Source organism: Phocoena phocoena, chromosome 10 (assembly GCF_963924675.1).
Source record: "Phocoena phocoena chromosome 10, mPhoPho1.1, whole genome shotgun sequence".
In the NCBI taxonomy this organism is placed as follows: domain Eukaryota; kingdom Metazoa; phylum Chordata; class Mammalia; order Artiodactyla; family Phocoenidae; genus Phocoena; species Phocoena phocoena.
In genome coordinates this window covers 72,074,470-72,099,234 of record NC_089228.1, presented here as the reverse complement: position 1 = coordinate 72,099,234, position 24,765 = coordinate 72,074,470, and the positions used below count along the sequence as shown (strand labels likewise).

At 53.0% G+C, this 24,765-nt stretch overlaps 2 protein-coding genes across 2 annotated transcripts; both read right to left on the bottom strand.

Annotated features, from left to right (window-relative positions):
• Nucleotides 1-2,761: 2,761 nt before the first annotated feature.
• Nucleotides 2,762-9,052, bottom strand: GUCA1A (guanylate cyclase activator 1A). Its single transcript, XM_065886078.1, has 4 exons — nt 8,632-9,052; nt 3,801-3,950; nt 3,338-3,431; nt 2,762-3,021 (listed from the first exon to the last, which is right to left on the bottom strand). Exons 1-4 carry the CDS (start codon nt 8,830-8,832, stop codon nt 2,849-2,851), a joined length of 618 nt encoding a protein of 205 aa, XP_065742150.1. The 5' UTR covers nt 8,833-9,052; the 3' UTR covers nt 2,762-2,848.
• Nucleotides 9,053-16,143: 7,091 nt separating this feature from the next.
• Nucleotides 16,144-22,795, bottom strand: CIMIP3 (ciliary microtubule inner protein 3). Its single transcript, XM_065886332.1, has 2 exons — nt 22,717-22,795; nt 16,144-16,661 (listed from the first exon to the last, which is right to left on the bottom strand). The coding sequence occupies exons 1-2, from the start codon at nt 22,723-22,725 to the stop codon at nt 16,332-16,334; spliced, it is 339 nt and encodes a 112-aa protein (XP_065742404.1). The 5' UTR covers nt 22,726-22,795; the 3' UTR covers nt 16,144-16,331.
• Between the last annotated feature and the right edge of the window lie 1,970 nt (nt 22,796-24,765).

Below are 24,765 nucleotides of genomic sequence, written 5' to 3'. Positions count from 1 at the left end.
GGGAGAAGGGATGGATAATAATTACATCACCCCAGGATCCTGAGGAATGTTCATGGGAGGACTCTTGCCTCTTCCTCTACAAGTTGTCCTTGCCAAGGGTGTCAGGAAGGAAACTTGCAACAAGTAAGGCCATGGTCTTCCTGCCCTTGGAGGGGGTCAGCTGTGCTTAAAGGGGCTGTTTCAGCTCTGCCCTGGTGCTGCTCCCCCAGCCCCTGCTGCCAACCCCTCCCAACCCTCCTCTCCCCCTCCCTACCCCTCATCCCTCACACTCACCTCTCCAACCCCCGCCCCCAGAATGGACCCTCCACAATTCCCCATCACAGGCCCACAAGCCAAATGTGTCTCCTTAAAGGATGGAGAAAACTTTACTCTGTCTCTGGAGAGAACTGGGGCCTGCCAACCTGGGTTCTAGGCCAGGCTTTGCCTCCAACTGCTGTGTGACCCAAGACGGCCATTTCTTTTCCCTAACCTTGGTGTCTCATCTGCACGGTGAGCAGGTTGGGCTAGACAAGCAGTTTTCAGATTATTATTTTTTTAGATGTGGAATTCTTTTGGCCGCACTGCACAGCTTGTAGGATCTTAGTTCCCCGACCTGGGATTGAACCCAGGCCCTCGGCACTGAGAGCGTGGAGTCCTAACAACTGGACCGTGAGGGAATTCTCTAGACGTGGAATTACTTTTGTTATACAAACTCTATGTGCAACCCCAGTACATAAACTAGATTAAAAGGCAGTCACTCTGGGGCTTCCCTGGTGGCGCAGTGGTTAAGAATCCGCCTGCCAATGCGGGGGACACGGGTTCGAGCCCTGGTCCGCGAAGATCCCACATGCCGTGGAGCAATTAAACCCGTGCACCACAACTACTGAGCCTGCGCTCTAGAGCTCACGAGCCACAACTACTGAAGCCCACGCGCCTAGAGCCTGTGCTCTGCAACAAGAGAAGCCACCGCAATGAGAAGCCAGCACACCACAACGAAGAGTAGTCCCCGCTTGCCGTAACGAGAGAAAGCCCGCGCGCAGCAACGAAGATCCAACGCAGCCGTAAATAAATAAATAAATTTATTTATTTATTTATTTAAAAAAGAATCCACCTGCCAAGGCTTGAACATGGGTTCAAGCCTTGGTCCGGCAAGATCCCACATGCCACGGGGCAACTAAGCCCGTGCGCCGCAACTACTGAGCAGCGAAGAGTAGCCTCCTCTCGCTACAACTAGAGAAAGCCCGCATGCAGCAACGAAGACCCAACGCAGCCAAACATAAATAAATAAAAGGCAGTCACTCTGGTTGCATGGGGTGCCGAGGAACTCAGAAAAGGAACTCATGTGACTAGATATGTTTGTGTGTTGTATGAAGAATAAAACTAACTTGTAGAGCCTGTGATTTCATGGGCATTATATTCACATAAAGTTTCCTTTAGAAACAAATAAGGTAAAAAAAGTAGTTGATTAAAAAATAATAGTAATCCAGCTGGGACACAGATATGCCCCAAATCATGAAGATGGTATGTGAATGAGGTTGGGGATATGTCCCAGTTCTATCCAAATACCCTCCCAGCTTTGACCTCCAGGATTTCCCAAGAGGCAGCCACCAAGAGAAGCAGCAGAAATGTCAACTCCCTTTTTTTCCAGGTTGCCCCAGGCATTGAGCTCCACCTTCCCTCCATGTCTGTGCTCAGGCTGGCGGCCCCCGGCTGACTTCCCAGTCTGAAGTGGTTCACGTGATGGACAGGACGGTGTGAGCGAAACACATCCTCTCCTCCCCGCCCAGGGGGCTCTCTGCAAGCTGGGGATTTACCCCCCTTTCCGCTTGTTTGCTCCTTCCCACGCCTGGATTTTTTTTTTACTCCCTGAACTTCCCCCACACCCCACTGAAGCGAAGACTCAAAGTTCAGAATGATAGAGCATCTTTGAAAGAATGGTCATAACTGCTCCAGCCTATGTCTCTCCCCAGGTTCTTGGACAGGTGTTCCTAAAGTTGGGGTGTGCAAAGAATGGGGATAGAGCCCATCTATAACAGACTGTTCCACTTCCCAACTGGCTGTCAGGTATCACTGCAGCAAGAGGGATTTCGGCTAGATCAGGGATGGTCGGGACACTTGCCATAAACAATTGAGTCATAATCCTGTGGGGAACCCACCATGTGCCACCAAGGGGCCAACAGGGGAAGAACGAGGGTGTTGTGCAGTCACTTCTGAATAAATATGGATTTCCTCTGGATAAAGGAGCGCTGTCTATAGTATCATATTTTATTATAATGATGCTTGGCCTGTGAGTTCTTTGAAGATGAGAACTGTCGTCTTCTTTGCACGTCTAACATCTAGCATTAATACAAAGTAGGTGTTCGATAAACGCTTGTTGAAGGGAGGAACGAATCAACACAGACCACACAAGTACGCTCTGGGATGCTGGGGGCAGGATGGGTGTGTGATACAGCACCCAGATGGAGGCCGCAGCCACCAGATCTGTGTGATCCCATTAGAGTCCCGGGAAAGCCCACCTCTGCAACAAAGCTTCTCTGTCCAGAAGAGCGTGGAACTGGAGAAGCTCAGTAGAAGAGCTGGTAGAAGCTGGGAGAGGGGCCAGAAGGGGCTGGGGAGGAGCCTGAGGAATGTTGAAGGCTTCCCCCAGCAGGGAGCGGTCACCACCAGCAGAGTCGCACAGAGGGTTCAGGAACCCTCCTTCCCTGTCCCCTGCTCTGAATCCCCACCCCTGCCCCTCTGCTGCCACCATGTGCCCCAAGCAGGTGAGCTGGGCCTCTGAGTTCAGAAGACTCCATCTAGTATTAAAACAACGAGACACCAGGCACCACCACACATCCGCCCCCAATACAGAAACAGCAGGGCGGTGGGCTTAGCCAGCTGCTTCCGCTGCCTCACTTTCCCTGCCACCAGCTCCCTCCTCATCCTGCTCTCCATTCTGGAGCCTGCGCACAATGCGGGTAAGGTCCAGGCTTCGGGTTAGCGTGTCCAAGAGCATCTTGTCCTTCTGGACGCCCTCCATGAACTCCTCCAGGGAGAGTTCCCCTGGGGTAGAGAGAAAGGGCATCATGGGCAGGAGGTGTTCACATCTGCTCTCCGGGGCCCAGAGCTGCAGTCTTGTAAGGGGGACAGAACCAAGGCTGGAGGAAGTGGCTGTGAATGGGGCTGGCCAAGGAGCCAGAGACCAAAGTCTGGTGCAGACATCCCCAAAAGCCAGCTCTGTGGCCGGGGCGGAGGCAGGCAGAGGAGGTGGCCAGCAGCGGCCCTTTTGTGCCTCCGTCTCCCCTTCTGCCCTCTCCCCTGGGGACCCTGGTGACACCCCCAGTGACCCCTCCCCTGGGGACCCCCAGCGCGGCCTCACCATCCCCATTGACGTCAATCTTGGAGAACACTGTATCGGTGAACTCCTCTGCGGTCATGGTCGAGTCGCTGCAGGGGTTAATGGTTCGGATGGCCTGGGAGGGAAGAAGAAGTGAGATGACCCGTCCTAATTAGTCTCAGCGGTAGGAGACGGGCAGAGCAGAGTGAGCACATCAGGCTCCCAACAGCGTGTGTGTGTAAGGTGAGTACAGATCAAGGTGCCTGAGGCCTCAGGCAGAGCTGGGACTGTGCTTCGACATATCTTGGTACAGATGAGGAAACTGAAGCCCAGAGAGCAGAGGAAACCTGGCCCGGGTCACGCAGCTGGTGAAGGCCGAGCCACCCGGGGGAAGTCAGTCCCAATCCTGTCCCCTTCCTAGCACGCTGTTCCGCCATCTTGAGACCCAGCCCCAGGCTCTCAGCTCTGGCTCCGCCCCTGCCCGGCCCTCTGCACCTGGAGTTACCCGGATGATGGTGAGAAGCTCGTCGCGGTCGATGCATCCGTTGCCGTCCACGTCGTAGAGCTTGAAGTACCAGCGCAGCTTCTGTTCCACCTTCCCCTTGAGGACAAGACTCAGCGCCGCCACGTACTCCATGAAGTCGATGTAGCCGTCCTGTGTGAGGGGCACGGCCGCCTGAGCCCCCTCTGCCTGGGCCCCGCCCTCGGAGCACCCGGGGCCCCAGGATACGCTGAGCCCAGGCCCGGACCCGCGCCCCGCCCCCTTGGCGCCCACCGGCTTACGCCCTCCTGGACGCCCGTTATAGCTCACCCTACCTGCCGCAGGATGGTTTATCAAATTTGATAAGCCAGTCCCCCCTAGAGTATGAATGGCTTATGCTATCCCTTCACAGGCTGCTTCCCTGTGATCCTCAAACTTCAGCCTTCCAGTTTGGGGGGTGGGGTGTAAGAGTGTGTAGGTGGGAGCAGAGACAAGGACTCCCCAGGGATGGGGGCGTGGTTTGGATGAGCTCTAACGAACCGAGATAAGGGGTACAGGTAGATGGGGAGGCACCGAGCGCCTTTCTCATTCTTCCCTTTATTCTTTGAAACTTACCGAGCACCTACTACGTGCTGTGATAGGCTGAGGATTCAGAACTCCGTAAGATAGAACCCTGTCCCGACGGGAGCGCAATGTTGAGGACGCAGGTTTGAATCCTGGCCTCACCCTCTCAGATATGTGGGATCTGGGACAAAGGATTCAATATGTCCCTGGCCCTCGATTTCCTCATCTGTGATAGTTATAACAGCTGCCACCTGCATGGGGTTGTTGTGGGCTTAAATGGGCGCATGTGTGTAAGGCACTCAACACTGCCTGGCACATAGTAATCACTCAGTAAACGTTAGCTATTGTTATTACCACTATACCATTACTGTTATTATTATTACTATTATTATTATCAAGAGATCATTGTGCCATCATGATGTATATTCAGTGACAGCACATCTGGACAGGACATTATGGACTCACAGAATAGGGGAGCACCCAGGCAAGGGCAGCAGGGAGGCTTCCTGGGGGAGGCGCTGCCCTCATTGAGTCTTGGAGGGATTGGCCAAGGGGGAAGGTGGTGTAAGACATTCCTGCGGGATATTTCCCCAGGACCCTCCAAATGTTCAGCAGCTGGCCCTCTGCCAGCCCTACCAACAGGGTCAGAGAAGCAGGGAGCACAGGCCTGCTTCTGCCCACCTCCCCCAAGCCAAGTGAAGCTGGGAGAGGGAAGCCTTGTCATGCAGAGAGGCTGAGTACTGTAAGGAAAGGAGCACTGGAGTCAGAGCACATGACTTGGAGTCCAGTCCCTGTTCCTCCACTTACTCACAACCATGACTCTGGAACCAGGAAGTTACTGAGAGGCAGATTTGGGATCGGTATCAAGAACTCTTAGGCAGGGTTGCCCGTGGTGGGATGAGCCTCGTGCAGTAATGACCTCCCTGTCACTGAAAGTGTGCAAGCAGAGGCTGGGGTAATGTTATTAGGGATGTGGCAGAGGTTGGGTATGAAGGCCTCTGAGATCTCCCGATTGTGTGCTGCCCTTTGGCCTTAGGTGAGACCTTAACCACCTGAGCCCCGTGGTAGGCATCACACTCATAGTGAACACCTGCGTAGTGCTTCCCCGTGTTTAAGGGCTTTCCCTTATGCCTTAGCTCAATCAGTCCTTGCCCAGCCCTCCTTTCAGGATCGTTGTCAGGACGAGCCAGGCGCCCCTGCAGCTACGCTCAGAGAAGCAAGAAGACTGCTATCGAAGTTTCCTCTGGGCAAGGGGACACAGGGTGAGGGTACTTTTGCTTTTCATTTTTTATCTTTCTATATTGTTGGAAACTTTTACAATGAGCTGTAAGTTTTTGGTAATTAAAATCGTTTTTAATTTTGGAATTTTTTGTAATTAAAAAAAAAATGGCTAAAAAGGGGCAATGGAAAGGTATGTGCCCTGGTGCCAGAAAGACCTAAACCATGTCTTAGGAGAGGTGTGACCTTGGACAAGTCCCGTAACCTCTGCAAGTCTCATTTCCTCAGCTCTGAGATGGGAATGACAGTATGCGCTTTTCAAGATTGTGGTCTGGGTTAGATTCAGTAATAAGACTACAGCGATACTTTTTTTTCATGCTTCATATGATGTTTTACTCACTTTACTCATTTAATCTCGCAACCACCCCTGGGTATTTTTGTCCGCATTTTCAGATGAAAAGCTAAAGTTGAAAGAGGTTAGGCCACACACTAGTGAATGACAAAGCCTTTTCTAGAAACTGAAGTCTCCTAAACGCCACCCAGCGCTCAGATGCAGGTATGGAAGACTTACATTGATATGTCTGCACCTGTGTGATTGCCGGGTACAGCCAAGCCCAGGCAAAACTTTGAAGTAAACGAAGCATATGGCGGTTACCCAGGTCACACTCCCCACTCACAGCTATACCCCCAAACCCTGCGCACCCAGTGCAGTACCCTAGGATACAGCTCTCTTCTAATTCAGGGGCTGGCAAACTTTCTCTATAAAGGGCCAAATAGCACATATTTCAGTTTTGACTGTCAGTAAAATAATGGGTGTGGTGTGTTATAATAAAAATTCATTTACAAAAATAGACCCATGGGCTATTGTTTGCACTGCCCTGTTTAACTTCTCTCTGTATCAAAACTTCCCAGTGCTGTGTCCCATCTCGTAACTAACCTGCCCTACTGCTTTATGCTGGCGACAGTGGTTGGAAGCAATGTTGCCTGAAGTGTGATTTATCCCATTGCTGTGTACAAGGCACTTTAGATGTTACAAAGATGCTCTTCAGTTTAACAATTAGCAGGTATGTATTTAAATTAGTGTATGTTATATAACTATTTCATAAAATTCATAATTTCTCATATAGTCATTCACTCAAATAAAAGTATTCATTGAGCACCTACTGTGTTCCAGGCACTGTTCTAGGTGCAAAGGCTACAGCAATGAACAGGAAAGACAGAAATCCCTGCCTTCATGGAGCTCACATTCCAGCAGGAGAAATTGACAATAAACATAACAACTAAATGTTATTCAGTATCATGTATTAGAAGATGAGACATGCTCTGGGGGAAAAGGGGAGGACTAGGAAATGCTACGGTGGGGGCTAGTCCTAGTTAAATGAGGTTGAAACCAGGAGATCAGGGCAGGTGTCAGTGGGAAGGAGACATTTGAACAAGTCTTGCAGCAGGGGAAGGTGTGAGCCAAGCAGAATTCTGGAGGAAGAGAGTCCTAGGCAGCACCCAGGCCCGAAGGTGGGGATGTGTGTGGAATTGAGGAGGTCAGGTTTGGGACAGTATAGGTGGTGCTTACATGTGACAAGAGATGGCATATGAATGACTCAGGTTAGGCAAATACAGGGTTGATGGGTTGCCCCTCCCTGGTATCATACATGTAATCTTAGGGGGTCCTTCTGAAGGTTTCCTTAACAGACAAGAAGCTGAGCTATTTCCGTGCATTTGGGTACAAGGTGCTGAGGCTCAACCGTAGACTCTGCCCCCTCCTTTTCGGGAAAGATCACTTCTTCTGGAGCATCTTGAGGGACCAGCCTGATGATGCCATCCCTCTGGGTCTCCATACCTTGGGCTCCAGTACTCTGACCCTGCATCCCTTTCAGGAAAGCCCTTGGGCACCATGGTGCTGCCCTTGAGGCTGGGACTCAAAGCCCATAATCTGCTTTGGCCCCTTGATCCTAAACATTAGTGAGTTTTAAATAGCCTCTGAACCCCGGCTTTCCCTAGGAGCCCTGCCTACAATGATGTTGGGACCCTATGGGCGGTGAGTGGAGCCGGGAAAGCTCTGGGCGACCTCTCCCTGGTGTGCAGTTGGACATATGGCAGCATCACATCCTCACCTTCAAGGGAACACCAGCCGGGGTGGGGACCAGCAGGGGTGGGGAGATGGGTGTGTAGATTTACGTTCTTCTACCACTACATCTTGACTGAATTGCTCCAGATAAATAGAAGGTTTGCTATGAAACACCAAGGAACACCTTAACTAATGCTCCCGACCTCCATGACAGATACAGATGAATAAGCTGAGGCGGAGAGGGGGGGAAATGGGCTCCAGGCCACCCAGCTGATGAAAACTGGGGGCCCAAACTCACAGTGCCCCTCTATCAGGAAGTCCTTAGCCAGTGCACCCAGGTGATTCCTCGGGGAGACATATAATCTGACAGCTGCGCAGACCTTTAATCCCTCTTGGGATGAACTGAGGTCACCAGGTGTTTGGGAGTTGGAGTAGCCTGGGTTCCCCAGTGACCAGGCAACCCTGACTTTCCCCAGTTCTAGTGTCCACAGGCCATCATGGGATGGGTGACCCAAGTAACATGGGCCTGCCCATCCCAGACCAGCCGGGCTGAAGCTCATCACCCTGCTCTCTGCTCTCCACCCTTCCTCCTCCTGCATCCCGTGAGCATCTAACGGCCTGTGCAGAAGCACCACGTACAGTGCCAAGCACTTAGTAGGTGCTCAATGACTGTCTTGTAAGTGTTCATATTTGTGCTGGAATAAACTGTGCATGTGGAAGAGGCAGAGGAAGCCAATAGGTTTGGCCTCTGGGCGCACTGATCGGGGGCCTCTGTCTTCCCCTGGAGAGTGAGGGCAGGGACGATGGCTGATTCCTTTCTGAACCCCTAGTGCCTGATGCACGGTAGGCGCTCAATGAACGTTAGAAAACTGGAATCCCTGATGGCGACACTCAACCTCCCAGATAAATGAAGTCACTCCTCCAGCCATTCTCACACCTTCTTCTCCCCACCCCCATGCTGGCTGGGGGGGCGTCCCTCCAGCACTCCCCACCCAGAACCCTGCTCACTTTGTTGAAGTCAAAGGTCTCAAACATCTGCTCCACGTACTGGCTGGCCCACGGGCTCAGGTTCTTGAGGCCGAAGAACTGGCGGAACTCGTAGAAGGTGAGCTGGCCGGAGGGGCACTCGGTCATGAACTTCTTGTACCACTGGTGGCACTCGGTGCTGCTCAGCTCCTCCACCGACTTACCGTCTATAATGTTCCCCATCGCTCAGGCCCACGGGAGGCTGATGCCCCCGACGGACTGGTTCTTTTTTCCCTGCTGCTCCTCGCACCCGGGCCTCGCACCTGGGCTTCCTAACACTGGGCCCTCCTCTCCCACAGGCCTGAGTCCCGCAGATCTGAGCGAGGGAGGGCCTGGTGAATCAAAAAGTGCAGGGAAATGATAGGAGGAAACGAGCAGAAGGGAGAAGGTAATGGGGGCTGTGCAAACCTACACCCAAATCCAGGGGCTGCCGGAGAACTCGCGTTAAAAGTCCCCACTAAATCCTGGCAGCCAATGGAGACCTACTCCCTGGGAAGAGGAGTGAAAATAGAACAAAGCTTAGAGGAGCAGAGGCCCAGGATTACAGCCCTGAGCTGGAGGTGAGAGGATTTTCTTACCCAGTATGCAATCCCCTTATCCCTTCTTACCAGGACAGAGTGGGTGGCCAGCCAGCAGCTGTTCTGATCCTGTCACTTCCTCTGCCTTCTCCTCCTATTTTGAATGGGTCCTCAATGTTTCTGGTTCCTGCCCTCAGACACGGCATTGAGGTACCTATGAGAAAGAGCTGGTTTTTCTTCCAGAGCTGGGCCAAATTCGGGCCCTTGGTAGGGCTGCTGTGTATAGTTATCCAGGCTGTGCACTGCTTGGCTGTCACAACCGAGGGGTTCAAGTCACACCACGGATGGCTAACATATGAGAGTGTCTGGGTGATGCAGAGTTTGTGGGCTTCCAAGATGAGTCCTAAGTAGCCAAAGGGAACCCCCTCCTACATAAGACTACACAAATACCCGTAGCCACACACACACACACACACGCACACGCACACGCACACACACACACACACACACACACAGGGATCCTGTTCTGACCACACTCTCATATTCCTGGAGGTTGCATCTTTCCCATCCTGGGACGCTTGAATGCAGCCCTCCATCTGACCCTAAACCTGATACCATCACCACCCAGGGGCATGGGGATAGGGGACATTGAGTGTGTGCCTAACGGCCTGGGTGTGTGTGTGTGTGTGTGTGTGTGTGTGTGTGTGTGTGTGTGTGTGAGTGCGAGTGCAGGCACACAGTTGCACGGGTGTGCTCCTACCTGCTGGTCCTAGAAAGCTCCCAGGCCAAGCCTAGGGTTCCATCTATGCAGCAATATCTTTCTCTGACCCCTAGTGGGATGCTCTCCAGCCATAGCATTTAAAGCTTGTTCTTTTCTGGAGCCAACATTTAAGTGCACTTAAGCTAGATGCCACTGGGAAAGCTCAGAGCCAGCACTCGCTCTGTCCTGACCCTTCCCTGTTTCCCTCCCTCCTCTGCTATGTGGAACACCCCATCTTTATTTAAATAAAAAGCAAATTAGAACCCTCAGAGGCAGTTTGGGGATGGAGGCACCAGGAAGATGGTGGTTTTTATGCAATTTTGTGAGAAGAGTGTCAGGTTCTTGATCTTAGGAGCATTTCCTGAGAACTGGACAGAAGGAGGACCAGGGCCTGGAGAAGTTCAGCTCAGAGAGATGGCCCAGCTCTGTAGAGGAAGGCCAGTCACAGCCTTCCAGCCATTAGGGCTCAGTCCTCTGTATCCATAGCTGTGACCACTGGCTGGGCAGAGGGAGGAGCCCAGAGTGATGGGGTCAGTGTGCCTAGATACTCCTCAGCCCCAGAAGCTCTTCCTCAAGTGGACACCCCCTTCCAACAGCTCAGGGCACAGAGGAACCACTGGAAGCAGAACCCTGGACACCTGGAGAGGGATCTCCCTCTTTGACCAAGGTGCTCCAGATGGAATGAGACAAAGTTCCCTGAGAATTAGAGGAGCCTGGGAGGGCTGCTTCTCTGGCCCTGTCTTATGTGGCATCTGCCAGGTATAACTGGAGGTGCGGGTGGGGGCTATGTGCTCTGGGCAGGGTCCGCCTTCTCAGACCTGGTCTTCCCCCAGGAGCAGTTCTCTTCCTTTCTATCATAGAAACCACTAGGTGGCCTCCTTTCCAGTTTTATAACTCTTTTTGCCCATTATCCTGAGAAAGTTCATCCAAAGGGCCCAGAGCTAAGAATGCTCCTTAGAAGACCAGAGAGAGAGAGAAAGACTGAGGCAAGAGTGACATTAATACTGTTGTCCCTGTCACTTGTTGTGTACATGATACCTGTGATGAGAAGGAAACCACCAAAACGTTAACAGGCTCATCTCTGAGTCATGGGATCACCAGTGATTCTTTATTTTTTAATTTTTTTTAAAGATTTCTTTTTATTTATTTGTTTATTTAGTCTGCTCTGGGTCTTAGTTGCAGCACACAGAATTTTGCTTGCGGCATGCGGGATCTAGTTCCCCTGACAAGGGATCGAACCTGGGCCCCCTGCATTGGGAGCGTGGAGTCTTACCCACTGGACCACCAGGGAAGTCTCACCAGTGACTTTTTTTTAAATTAATTAATTATTTATTTATTGGCTGTGTTGGTTCTTCCTTGCTGCCTGTGGGCTTTTCTCTAGTTGCAGCAAGCAGGGGCTAACTCTTCGTTGCGGTTCACGGGCTTCTCACCGCGGTGGCCTCTCCCGTTGCAGAGCACGGACTCTAGGCGCACAGGCCTCAGTAGTTGCAGCACATGGGCTCAGTAGTTGTGGCTCAGGGGCTTTGTTGCTCCGTGGCATGTGGGATCTTCCCGGACCAGGGCTCGAACCCGTGTCCCCTGCATTGGCAGGCGGATTCTTAACCACTGCGCCACCAAGGAAGCCCTCACCAGTGATTTTTTTAATCTTTGCTTTTAAAAAAAAATCTGTATTCTAAAAAATTGTTTATTATGAACATATGTTGCTCACATAACCAGAGGATAGTTATTTTTGAAAAAAGAATCAAATGGGACTGTTTTACTTCTACCTAAAGTGATCAATTTTTGGTGCATTGCGGGGGGAGGGGAGGGCTTGGATCTGCCTACTTTGATCAAGTTTTCCAGAACATGTTTTTTTTTGGGGGGGGGGGGTTGGCTTGGGGGCGGGAGGGCTTCTCCACTGAACTTGCTTGGGGCCCAGGCTGGAATCTGTGTCATTGAAGAGTCCTCTCAGGCCCAGGGTTTGAAACGCAGAGGTCAAGGAGGAGATGGCAGCTCATCTTTCCATCTCTCCCTATTTACATCCTCCTCATTCTTTATGTGTGAGCACAAAAGCCAGCTCCTCTGTGAAGCCTTCTGAATCTCTGCAGAATTCGTCTTTCCTGCCTCAGCACACTAACGTCTTGCTTACGTGTTATATTAGTTTTCTGTGTCACATAACAAACTACCACAAAGTCAGCAGCTTCAAAATATGTACATTTATTACCTCATAGTTTCTGAGGACCAGGAGTCCAAGCCTGGCTCCATGGGGTCCTCTGTCCAGGATCTCACAAGGCTGGAATCAAGGTGTTGTCTGGGCTATGTTTTCATCTGAAGGCTTGACTGGGGAAGAATCCACTTCCACCTCGTTCAGGTTGTTGGTGGAATTCATTCCCTGTGGCTCTAGGACTGAGGGCCCTGGCTTCCTGCTAGATATTGTCTGGAGGGCACTCTCGGGTCCTAGAGGCTGCCTAAAGTTTCTAGAAGCTGCCCACATTTCCTTGTTACATGGGCTCCTCAACACAGATGCTTATTTTGTCAAGCCAGCGAGGGGAATCTCCCTCTAATCTGCTAAAATGGAATTTTATACGATGGAGCCTAATCAAGGGAGTGACACCCATCAGCTTTGCCATATTCTGTAGAGTAGAAGCAAGTCACAGAGGGAGGGGATTGTACAAAGGCAGGACCAACAGGAGGTGGAGACCATTGGACGTCACCTTAGGGTCTATGACAGTCACACTTCTACGATAACAGAGACACAACACTCATTTCTTTCTGGAATTATAAGCAGCTGTTTATTGCCAGCCTGCCCTCAGGAATCCAGCAAGTTCCCCGGGTAGAGACTACTGTCTTACTCATTTCTCAAAACCTCCCAGCACCTAGTACCACGGATTCCACATAGTTGTGTGCTGGTTATTCGGTTTGCCCCTCCCCACTCCTTCTCCACCTTTCTGGGTCTGCGCTGAGCCCCAGGAGGCTGACTCCCATGGACTGGATCACCTGGGCTCCCCAGCCCTCTGGCTTCAGTCTGGATTCATCCATTGAGAAGTACTGGAAGGAGACTGGAGGATGGAAAGAGACAGAAGCTGGTGTCTGTTCTCCTCCCTCCCTGCTGGGTCACAGTTTGGGCCCCAGTTGTCTTTGACCTTCAGCTACAGTCCCTGCCAGAACGTCTCCAAGCTCCTGTGACAAAACCCCCTCCCTCTACCCCTCAGGCTTAGGGGTCAGAAGGGCCTCCCTCTGTTGCCACCCTCTGGGCATACCACCAGTCCCTTAACTGTGCCCGCTTCTCTGCGAATAGTCCCCTCATTAAACTCTCCCCAGTTACCTTTTTGAGATAACATTTGACTGACAGGGGCTTGAGCTCAATAAAACATTACTGAATGAATGAATGAATGTATGCATGATAAAATAAAGGATTAAAGAGAGCTAACGTAGGATGGAGCTGTTAGGTGTAAGACACCATGCTAAGCTCGATGAATAAGCTCATGGCAGCCCTGTGGGGTGGGTGTTGTTATTTCCACGGGAGACGAGAGAAATTAGAGGCAGAAAAATCACATTCTGAGGTTCACAAACATTTTAAGTGGTGGTACCAAAGTTTTTCCTCCTCCTCATCTTGCTTTTAGCCTAAGTTTTTAAATCTCTGGGGAAAGCCTGAACGGAGCTAGAGGACCCTGTAAGCCCCTCAGTCCAGCACCTTCCCCTGTGGCCTCTCTGTCTGAGCAATCCCATCAACAGGGAGCTCACTCCCGTTGGTTGTGGGGCGCCATTCCGGACTCCAGCCCAGGATGGGGATGGAATCCCACGGCTTCCCAACCCCAGAGCTCGGTGGCTTTAGCAGTCCTGCTCTCCATCCTTCCCCCAAAGACATGCAGGATTGGGATCCACAGCGAGGCATCCAGGAAGAGGTGAATACACAAGAGGGGCACAGGGGGGCGGAGCGGACAGCTCATGCGGTGGCCCCGTGAGAGAAGTCTGTGGCCTCCCCTGGCTGCCCTGTCCGCAGGACTCCTTCCCGGGACAGATGCCATACCAGAGTCAGAGGATCCACCGGGCTGAATGATGCCAAGGAGAGGAGGCAGGTGGGGCAGGGGCACAGAGGCAGAAGCCGTGCCCAGAAGGGATGGGAGGGGTGGCAAGCCCCTCCAAGGCTGCCCGTCTGCCCACTAGCCACCTCCACAGAAACACAACAGAGCCCTGAGCACAGGTTCTTGGCCTCCTGGGACTATCCCGCCCAGACCGACCTGGGACCTGGGCCGGCTTCTCTGAAGGTTCCCGGGAAGCGTCCATGGAGGCTGCTCTACCAAAGTGAACCTCAAGGCGGCGACCTTCTCCAGGAGAGAGGAGGAGGCGTCAGCTGGGGGAGTGAAGATGCTGGCCCCGCCCCCGCCCAGCGAGGCTGTCGGGTCTGGGAGGGCAGAGGTGATTCTTGTTCATCTTTGTAACTCAAGGACGCAGCCCGCACTAGGTGTTCACCCAGTGTCTGTTGGATGATTGATAGGAGGTATAACTTTTGGTTGTATGTAGACTGAAAACTTGCATGTTATCTCTGCCTCTTTTCAAAAGCGCCCTGAAATGGCAATACATTTCTAAAAGCTATCAAAAGAAATCCACAGAGACCAAGAAAAAGAAGACAGTAGATGAGAGGTTCTAATAAAATTTTGGACAAGAGAAGGCAGATGGACAAGTGGTGTCCTACCAGAGTGCGCAAAGGTGAAAGCCGAGTGCTGTCCAGGAGCAGGAGGGCGTGGAGGCTGGCACAGACACAAAGTCTATTTCTGCCGCAGGGCTCCGCGGGCTCCGCGAGGTGGGCGCAGAAGGCGCCCTGGGGGCTGGGGTGCAGGACAGGTGCGGCGGAAATAGGAGGACGGTGGGAAGCTTGTGTCAGGAGCGACTGGCTTCCCGGATGCCCTCCTCAAGGCAGCGGAACTGACATCTCCGGGCATCTATCTCCTGACCCTGGTGGAAGATTATTCTGGAGTTTTGAACTGGAGAGGCCCTAGCCTCTATGTCCAGCTCAGGAAGAGAGAAGAGCCGCTCTGGAAACCGGGACGTTAAGGGAAAGTCTGCTTATGAAAAGTGAGACCCCCCCCCCCGCCCCCCGCAAGCTCCTTCTCACACTGGTTACTTGAATGACAACCAGGCAGGAGAGACTTGGTACAGATGTCGAATGGCCTGCTTCCAGCCTAGGATCACCAGGCATTGGAGGAAAGCTTCTACCTTGAAAGACAGACTACCTCGAACACACAGAAGAAACTGGATTCTTCGCTGTTAGGTGATATTTAGGAGGCCCTCTCGCCCTTTCTCTCCACTTACCATCTTCCTTTTAAGAAGGGTAACCAGGGAAGCCTGGCCGAGCACTGGCTGCTGGTCTGGGTCCTCAGCATCCTGTCCCTTCACCCCACACCAGCCCCAGCCTCTTGTGCTCTAGAAGGATGCCCCACTGAATACACCACGCTACCTAGAAGGAGATGTGAATCCTAGAAATGAAACCAGTTGGATTCACTCAGTGGTGAATTTAACCACTGGCTCTCTGGAAAAAAAGAAACCCCAGTTTATAGGTGTTTGCTGGTTTCCGTGGTGTAAATACTTTCACCACGGCTGATTTCAAGCTACCAGCAGGAAGTCACTGGTTGAGGAGTTGGGCGATGTCCACAGTCAGCTGTCACAGGCTGGTCTGAGCTGGTGCCAGCAGGCCATCGGATCCAGGCCTGCGTGGCAGTGACCAGAGCTCAGTCAGGCCATGAGTCAAGTGCCCTCTGGCTTCATCCCCCTTCTCCATGAACCATGGCCCATGAGCCTACCTCACCTCAGAGTCAGTTCTGCTGGACCAGAGGTGAGACTTGAGATGGGAAATCCATCCCTCGCCAACAAACTACAAGTCAGAAGAGGCGGTTTTATGTAAAACTAGGGCTGGAGAGGAGGCCCCCTGGAGACCGGGTTCGCTCCCTACAGGACTTCCCCATTCTCCAGTGGCTGCTCCAACCCCCTGTCATGGTCAGTTGATGTATCTCTTTCTTGTTGTTGGATGGCTTGCCAAGCCTGGGCCACGGGGAGGGCGTGGCCAGTATGGACTTTGCTTGGGACTCAGGCTCTGGAGGGGAGTTGGGGTTACTCTTGGGGTGAGGTGATGAGACTCAAGTCTTTCCAAGTCTTCAGGCACCTCTGGACATAACGTTGCTTACGACACCCCTGTGGCCTCAGTCTACCCACCCATGGCCACCCATTCAGATGCCAGGGAAAGGCAGGACAAACTTTAATTGCTGCTGAGAAGTGAGACCTCCTTTGCCATTGTTGACAGTGGGCAGGGCACAGCCGTCCTAGCCCAGGCACTTTCTGCTCCTCCAGGAGGGAGCAGCCCTTCCCCTCTGGGACCCGGGATCATGGGGGTGAGGGTGCAGGGTAGGGGGCCTCTGCCTGGCACAGGTCTACGAGCACCACAAGACCGGGTTGGCAGGAGGCACGTCGAAGCGCTTGCGGGTGTGGTCAGTGTCCCGGCGGTACGGGGAGCCGCAGGTAGGCTTCTGCAAGGTGTAGAAGGGGTTCAGGGTGTTGGAGTACTGGGAGGTGTAGAAATTGAGCCTGAACTTGTCCGGGTTCTGCCCCCTGGGGTCCACCACCACCGGCACATAGGCCATCGCCAGAGTCTGTTCACGGTCCTGCTTCCACGACCGGGACAGGGGACAGCGTGGAGTCTTCACCTTTTTGCCTGATGGCATCTTCGGCCCATGGCTGAGTACTGAGGGTTTCTGTGAGTTCTGGGAGGAAGGAAAGAAGGGGAGAGCTGGAGCATGGACACCGGGACTTTGACCGCGAGGGCCAGAGGCAGGAGGGAGGGGACAGGGGCACTGGTCAGAAGCCCACAGAGCTGCCCTGGAGCTCTGCTGGCCCTGGAGCCAGACACCTCCAGGTAGGGAAAGGCCTTCAAGGTCCACTGACCTGACCCTGCTTCTACAGACCTCAGTTTGCTTCTTAAAGACATAGCCCAGCTCAGAGGCTGGGAACCTGGGAGTTATTCCTCAAACCGCCCCCAGCCCCTGCCCCTTCCCCCTGCATCCAGTCTTTTTTTTTTTTTTTTTTTTTTTTTTTTTGGCTACACCGCCAGGCTTGCAGGATCTTAGGTCCCCAACCAGGAATTGAACCAACCACTAGGCCACCAGGGAACTCCTTTCCCACGCATCCAGTCTGTCCATCAATGTCTCCCACATCCTCCTCTCCCTGTCCTCTGCCACCGCTCCATCAGGCATTCATCCCCTCTCCCACAGGGTTACTCCAGCTTTCTACCAAGGCTTCTGCTTCCTCATCTCTTGCCTTTTCAGCCCGCACTTCACACTCACACCGAATTAATCTTTCTATATTAATGGCCAGAACGTATGGCTTGTCCTCAAAGCATCTATTGCTCTCTGCTGCCCAGAAAATAAAAGCCAAGGCCCCCAGCCTGGAAGGCAAGATCTGTAAGGACAGGGTTCCCCCAATCCTGTATTCTAGCCACACGGTCTGCCTGTGACTTCCTGGTCACACCTGGTCCTTCCAGGTGTCACGTCTTAGCTCAGGCTGTCCCCCCAGACTAGTGTGCCCTCACTCCCACCCATCAGGGAAACTCTTTCCTGTTCAGCCCTGAGCCCCTTAAAAAGCAGTGCTCTCTTACCCTTACCCTTGACACAGCAGCCTCTAAAATCCTATTCCTTCTCGTACTCCAGACCAAGGCATTGAGTGAGCACTCGATAACTATAGGTTCAACATAATTGGATTCCAGTAAGGGGTTGCTGGCCTTCCAGCCAGCCAGCCCATTCTATTCCAGAACACCTCTCATTGTTACAGAGTGTGTCTCCTACCCAACAATGCCTGCTCTACTTAACCACTCTTGGTTGATTTGGTATGGAGGTCCACCCTCCTAGGAGGGCCCCATGGCCACCTTTATCACATGGTACTGACGTTTATTGGCTCCTCTGTCCACCACACACCTTGGCCATCCTGTGACCGAATCGTCGTACTTACCTTTGAACTCCCCACACGATCTCCCAGCTACTGGATGCCCTTCAGTAGGGATCTTCATAGCCGTGACGGTGCAACCCAAAGGATGAGACACCTGAGTGTCAGGCGGCTCTGTCCCGCTCCCCCAGGCTAGAAATCTCAGGGGAACCCATCTTTTCTCTGCTGAGGCCCCAGGGAACTGGGAGGGAATCCCTAGCTGCAGAGCTACTAGAAGCTGAACCCCTGCCTTCTTACAAAAGAAACCCCCTATACCCAAGCCGTAGTGTACATTCTTTTGCATTTAATTTACAAACTATTTGCCCAACTCAAACTTGCCCAGGGCTTTTCTCCAAGGCAGTCTCTGCTCCCGTAGTTTCCTACCCAGCAGTATATGTGCCCTCAGCTTTGCACTTCAAAATTCTCCCTATCCTTCCAAGCGAGCAGCCCTCATGACACCTCCTCCAGGAAGCCTCAGATACTGCAGTCTCTGCCCCCATCTCACCCTCCTCTGTGCCATCAGGCCCTCCTCTTGGGATGTGGTCCTTTGCTGGGCTGGGACTAGGGTGAGGCAAGGGTGTACATTTTAAGGAGGTACTCACACTCAGACTCGTGCAAGGACATGGTGGGTGTTTCCTTACAATATTTTGTGCCCTAGGTGCCGTGCTTGCCTCATCTTAATCCCAAACTGTGGTCCTTCCAGGCTCTTGCTAATGTCCCAACAGCCTGTAAACTGCTCCCAGCGGTCAGGACCACATCCTATTCACCTGTGTCCCTGGGGCTTAACCCAGTGCTGGCACAGAGATAAGCTGGAGAGACGGATGGGTGCACGAGCCATCAGCAGTCTTCCCAGACTCGTCCAGGCTCAGCCTTGGGACGCAGGATTACAAGCAGAGGGGCAAGCACCGGAAATGAGGTATGACAGTGATAATCAACGATCGTTTTTCACCACCATTTTTGAGCACTGCGCCAAACTCTTGAAGTGAATCCTCACATTAACCCTTTAAGGAAGGTATATTATTAGCCCCATTTGTAATTGAGGAAACTGAAATAAGGAGGTTATTCCCATGTTTAGGGTCACGTGGCTGGTAAGGAGCCAGGCTGCAATGGGAACCCAGGCCTGGCTGACCCCAGGGACCACACCCTGTACTCCACAGCGTGTACTGCCATATCCACAGCACTGTGGGGCAGGGCCTGCCGATTCATTTCTGTCCTCATTCTGTCACCTTGCTGAGCCCTTGCCGGGGGTGCTGGGCGGCAGGCGAGCAGTCAAGGCGGCCCCTCCCCAGCCCTCAGGCTCACTGGTGAGAGAGGGCAGCCCAGTGCCTCAGTTTGGCAGGGACACTCTGGGGTTTTGAATGCTGGATTTTGGTTCTGGGTCTGTGGACCCTGCACAGACAGGATGACGCACCGCGGATGTGAGGTTTATTCTATGAATTATCTCTTAGTACAGCTGAGGATGTGACAGAAGTTGCTCCATCCTTTCATGCAAAACTATTCCTGAGCTCCTCTTGTAAACCAGGCTCTGGGTGTGGAAGTAACAAAGACACTACACATATGAACACAAACGTGAAACCCTGGGCAGCAGGGTTCCTAGGTCTCGGCACCATTGACACTTTGGGCTGGATAAATCTTTGCTGTGGGGCTGTCCTTCAATGAAGGATGTTTAGCATCAGCTCTGGCCTCTTCCCACTAGATGCCAGTAGCCCCCCCTCCCAACTGTGACAGCCAAGAATGTCTCTCCCATTGCCAGTGCCTCCTGAGGGCAGTGAGAATCACTGCTATAGAGTCCATGACAATTTCTTTATCCTCAGTGTTGAGGCTGACAGCCTGGCCCTGCAGAATGTTCCTTACCTCGGTCACAGAAGTGGCTTGGGTTTTTTCCGTGTTAAGCATGATTCTGGGGACTTCCCTGGTGGCGCAGTGGTTAAGAATTTGCCTGCCAATGCAGGGGACATGGGTTCGAGCCCTGATCCAGGAAGATCCCACATGCCGTGGAGCAACTAAGCCCCTGCGCCACAACTACTGAGCCTGCATGCTTCAACTACTGAAGCCCGCGCGCCTAGAGCCCATGCTCCGAAACAAGAGAAGCCACCGCAATGAGAACACCGTGCACTGGAACAAAGAGTAGCTCCCGCTCGCCACAACTAGAGAAAGCCCGCACGCAGCAACAAGGACCCAACACAGCGCCACCCCCCCCCAACAGTCCCTGCTCCCCAGCAGTCTTGGCCACCTGGACCCTGCACCTGAGGCTCGGGAGCTGGTGTGAGGGGTGACAGAGGCATGTGCTTTCAGAAGAGTTGGTCTGGGGGGGATCTTCCTACAGGGGGAAGGGCAACGCTCTTTGCTAACAGGATTGAGAATCTACCAAGTGCTAACCACTGAGCTCTACAAAAACCCAGAAGAGCCATTTTGAGATGTTACTCCCATATTTCCAATGCAGAAACTGAGGCTCAGAGGAATCTAAACTTTGCCTAAGTTCACACAGTTAGTGAGTTGCGTGTAAGAACCTTGAAGAAGTCGCACGACTCGTGACCAGTTAGTGCAGGAACCGGGATTTGAACCTTCCCCTCCCTCTCTACCCCAGCCCAGGCCCTGGGTCTCCCGTCAGTTATGCCCCAGCTGCTGCTGCTGCCCCTACACTTGGGGCCCTGGTTAGGGGGACCCAGGACCCCCAGGACATCCAGGGACTAGACCCACACAGAAACCGGGGCAGAGGGACAGCCCCGGGGAAGGGGAGAGGGAGGAGGAAGAGAGAAAGGAGGAGGAGGGGGAGTGGAAGAGGAGGTGGATGGAGGGGGAGGAGGGGGGGAGGGGGAGAGGGGGGAAGGAGGGGAGGCGGGGGGAGGAGGAGGCCCAGGCAGTCCCAGCCTTGCCCTGCGCCTTCCGGGGGCCCAGCCAGGCTCCAGGTGACTAAACTCAGAGGGCTGAGAACACCCCATCCGGCCAGCCCAGGAGGGAGGGTGGCGCCCGACTGCATATTTTCCAGGTTAACATCTGTTTAACCATCTCCTCCCCTCTCAGGAGGTCCTCCCTGTCAAATGCACAGCGTGTGTGTGTGTGTGTGTGTGTGTGTATGAGACTTAGAGAAGTGGTTCAAAACTGGGTGTATTCCCCCCTCCCAGGGGACATTTGGCAATGCCGGGAGACATTTTTCGTGGTCACTACTGGGGGGTGCTACTGGTGTCTAGAGGCCAGGACGTTGCTAAACATCCCACACTGCACAGGTCAGCACAGAGCCACACATCCCCACCCCCGCCCCCACAAAGAATGATCGGCTCACGAGGTCAGTAGTGAGTGCCAAGGTTGAGAAAACGGGTTTAGAGGTTGAAGGAAGATCCCCATCTCCCCTAACTGCTTCCTGCAGCCTTAAGCCTCCCATTCCTCCTGTTCTATGGGGGATGGGGGGTGGGGCAATGAAGCTTAAAGGGTAAGGAGAGGGTCCCACCAGCCCCTTCCCTCCCTTCTGAATCACACTACCCTGTTTCAATTGGGTTTTGAGTTAGAGCCAAAAGAAGGAATCTGACCTCCTCCCTCTATGACTTCCACCAAGGCCTTCTAGATATACAGTGTATATGTTTTCCCCTTATACCAGGATGTAGAATGGGGAAGAGAGAGACTCAAGGGTGCCACTTTCTGAGTAGGGCAAGAAGACCTCATTGTGATATGTCTGTCCGCCCAATTACTTCAGGCCCCCTGCCCATCTGCTGGCCTAGCCCACGCCTGACACTCCACCATTAGCACCTCGCTTTTTCAGGGAAGGCCTGTGCCCTGTGAAAGTGCAAACAGCATTGGGTGAGGCAGCTGGTGAAGGCTCCCAGGGCACCTGGTACTGGAAATGTGCCTGGCCTTTGAAGTTTGAAGGCTGAGCTCAGGACCGGACTCTGCCCTTACAGGTCAGGCATCCTTGGGCAAGTCGCTGAACCTCTTTGAGTTTTACTTGCCTCATCTGCAAAATGGGGCTAATAAGGCTATCTACTGCACCAGCTTGTGGTGGTGGTGGGGGGGTGATGAGTCTCGGGAGCTGTAAAAGCAAATGGCAATTATCATCAGCCTCGTCCAGCTCCTACACCCCTCGACACACTCCCCTGAACCTTTATGAGCACATATTTGCCCGTGGTGGGGACAAGGGGGACTTTGAAGGGAGTCAATGGGAAGGCCTAGCGGGGGCCTCAGCTCCCTCGGGAGGCCGCGTAGCAGGCCGGCCTGGAATTTAAATTCCAGCTCCACCACCCACTGGGTACCTGCTCTTCCGCAAATTTTTTTTTTTTTTTTTGGCCACACCACACAGAGTGCAGGATCTTAGTTCCCCAACCAGGGATCGAACCCGTGCCCACTGCAGTGGAAGCGTGGAGTCTTAACCACTAGACCACCAGGGAATTCCCCCTGTGCCTGTTTTCCCATCTATGAAGTGGGAATAACAAGAGAATCTATCTCATAGGGTTACCATGAGTTAATGAGATATTCTCGGCAAGGTACCTAGACCTCTTCAGCACTCAGTCAACGTTTGCCAGCATTATTACTTGTCACAAGTTTGCCTAGGAGATGGGGCCGTGCAAACTAACAGTCCAGGAAGCCTCTCGGGGAAGTGAAGGGGCAGGAACCAGAGGAACTGATGGTAGCCCACTCCTGCCTGCCTCCCCCTCCTCCCGGGAGACAGTGACAGCTCCACAGTCGGGGAACAAGAGTCAGGCAGTGTCACTGGCACCTAAGCCTTTTGTAAGAGGCCTTCAGCTCCCAGCCTCACAGGTGGGCCTGGCTGGGGCCTTCATGCTCCTTTCTGCCAATCAAACTTCTTGTGACCTTGGGCTGCCCTAATCCAACACTGTGATGTCATCCTACCTGGGACATCCTTGACCAGGGCCTTCCTTGGTGAAGAGGTGGAATTTCTGGTGGCCAGGGGCTCCAGAGGTTTTCAGGGACTCTTGAGAGGGTACTGGGATGCCAAGTTAGGGAGAATTGTATGGGGCTGGGGGCATTGTGACCCCTCTTTGACAACACAATTCCTTCTATCTTCCTAAGGAGATACAGGGGCAGGGCTGAGGGCTGCAGTTTCAAGGTCTGGATGGGTCTTACAACCTTGATACTGACTCACTCTGCACTTCCTTCTTCCCACAATTCCCAGGACCTTTGAGCTGTGGGTAGTGGGGTGAGTGGAGAGAGGAGGAAAGCATCCTAGTTATTCAGGTGCCTCCAGCAGTCCTAATATTCCTCCAGGCACCCTCATGTTTCTCATGATTTCACAAGAAATCACTGACGGGGAATAAATGTACCCAGCCAACTCTCCATTCCCTTTCTTCCTCTCTTTCTATCTGCCTTCTAAAGTACAGAGATGGGGCTTCCCTGGTGGCGCAGTGGTTGGGAGTCCGCCTGCCAATGCAGGGGACACGGGTTCGTGCCCCGGTCCGGGAAGATCCCACATGCCACGGAGTGGCTGGGCCCGTGAGCCATGGCTGCTGAGCCTGCGCGTCCGGAGCCTGTGCTCCACAACGGGAGAGGCCACAACAGTGAGAGGCCCGTGTACCGCAAAAAAAAAAAAAAAAAAAGTACAGAGATGAAGGATGGGTGGATGAATGGATGGATGGATGGATGATGGATGGACACATGAACCCATGGATGGACAGACAAAGGAGTGGGAGAGTGGATGGGCAGGTGGATGGATGTGGGCAAGTGGATAGATGGTGGATGGGCAGACCCTGCTGATTCGAGCCCTGGTCACCTTCTTAGTCTCATCTCTTGTTATCTTTTCCCTCACTCTATGCAGTAGCTACTTTCTTAAACATGCCCTGGGACTTCCCTGGTGGTCCAGTGGGTAAGAGTCTGTGCTCCCAATGCAGGGGGCCCAGGTTCAATCCCTAGTGGGGGAACTAGATCCCGCGTGCATGCCGCAACTGAGAGTTCACCTGCCGCAACCAGAAGATCCTGCATGGCAACTGAAGATCCCGCATGCCGCAACGAAGATTGCACGTGCCACAACTAAGACCTGGTGCAGCCTAAATAGATGTATATATACATATTTTTTTAAATGCCCTGCTCTCTCCCCTCTAAGCCTTTGTATTCAATATTTGCTGTTCCCTTTCCTGGACCACTTCAAACGGGGTTAGGAGATGAAGGGATGGATGGATAGGTGAGTAGACAGGTGGCTGGGTGGGGGTGGCCATGGCTGAGTGGATGGGCAGATGGTCAATGAGTGGATCGATGGTGGGTTGCTGTGGTATAGAGGATGGGATTGCAGGCCCAGGAGCCAGACTTTCTGAGCTTGAATCCTGGCTCTACCATTTCATCAGTTGTGTGACATTGGGCAAGTAATTGACCTCTCTGTACTTCTGTTTGCTCATCTGTAAAATGGTTGGGCTAAAGGTCCCTAACTGATAGAGTTGGGCAGAACACTTAGGACAGTACCTGGCACAGGATGAGCGCTCCATAACTATTAGTTTTTGTTATGTTTGGGTGGGTAATTTCTTTGAGGGGTAGGTGGCTGAATGGGCTGTCCTCTCCCCATCTTCAAAACCTGACCCCTCCCCACACACACCTCCTTAGGGTCCCGTCTCCCCAACACCAGACTTGGTGGGCGCCTTCCAGGAATGTGTCAGAAATGCAGGAGTGCCCTGGGCTTCTCCCTGGGTCAGTAGGGGAGGAAAGGTGGAGGCCCAGGGTGGCAGAGGCCAAGCAAGCTGGCGACTTCCTGCCCTCAGCCCACTGGCTCGGGCTGGGCCCAGGGCTTGTTTCCTTCCTGAAATGGTGTCAGCACTGACTGTCGGGCACGGGGTAGACTTTGGGACCCACAGGCAGATTGGGGGTTGAGGTGGGGATGACTTGTGCGCTCTGCTCACATTGTGAGAGCCGAGGTAATGACCATCAGGTGTGAGCCCTGATGGTAATGACCCCTAA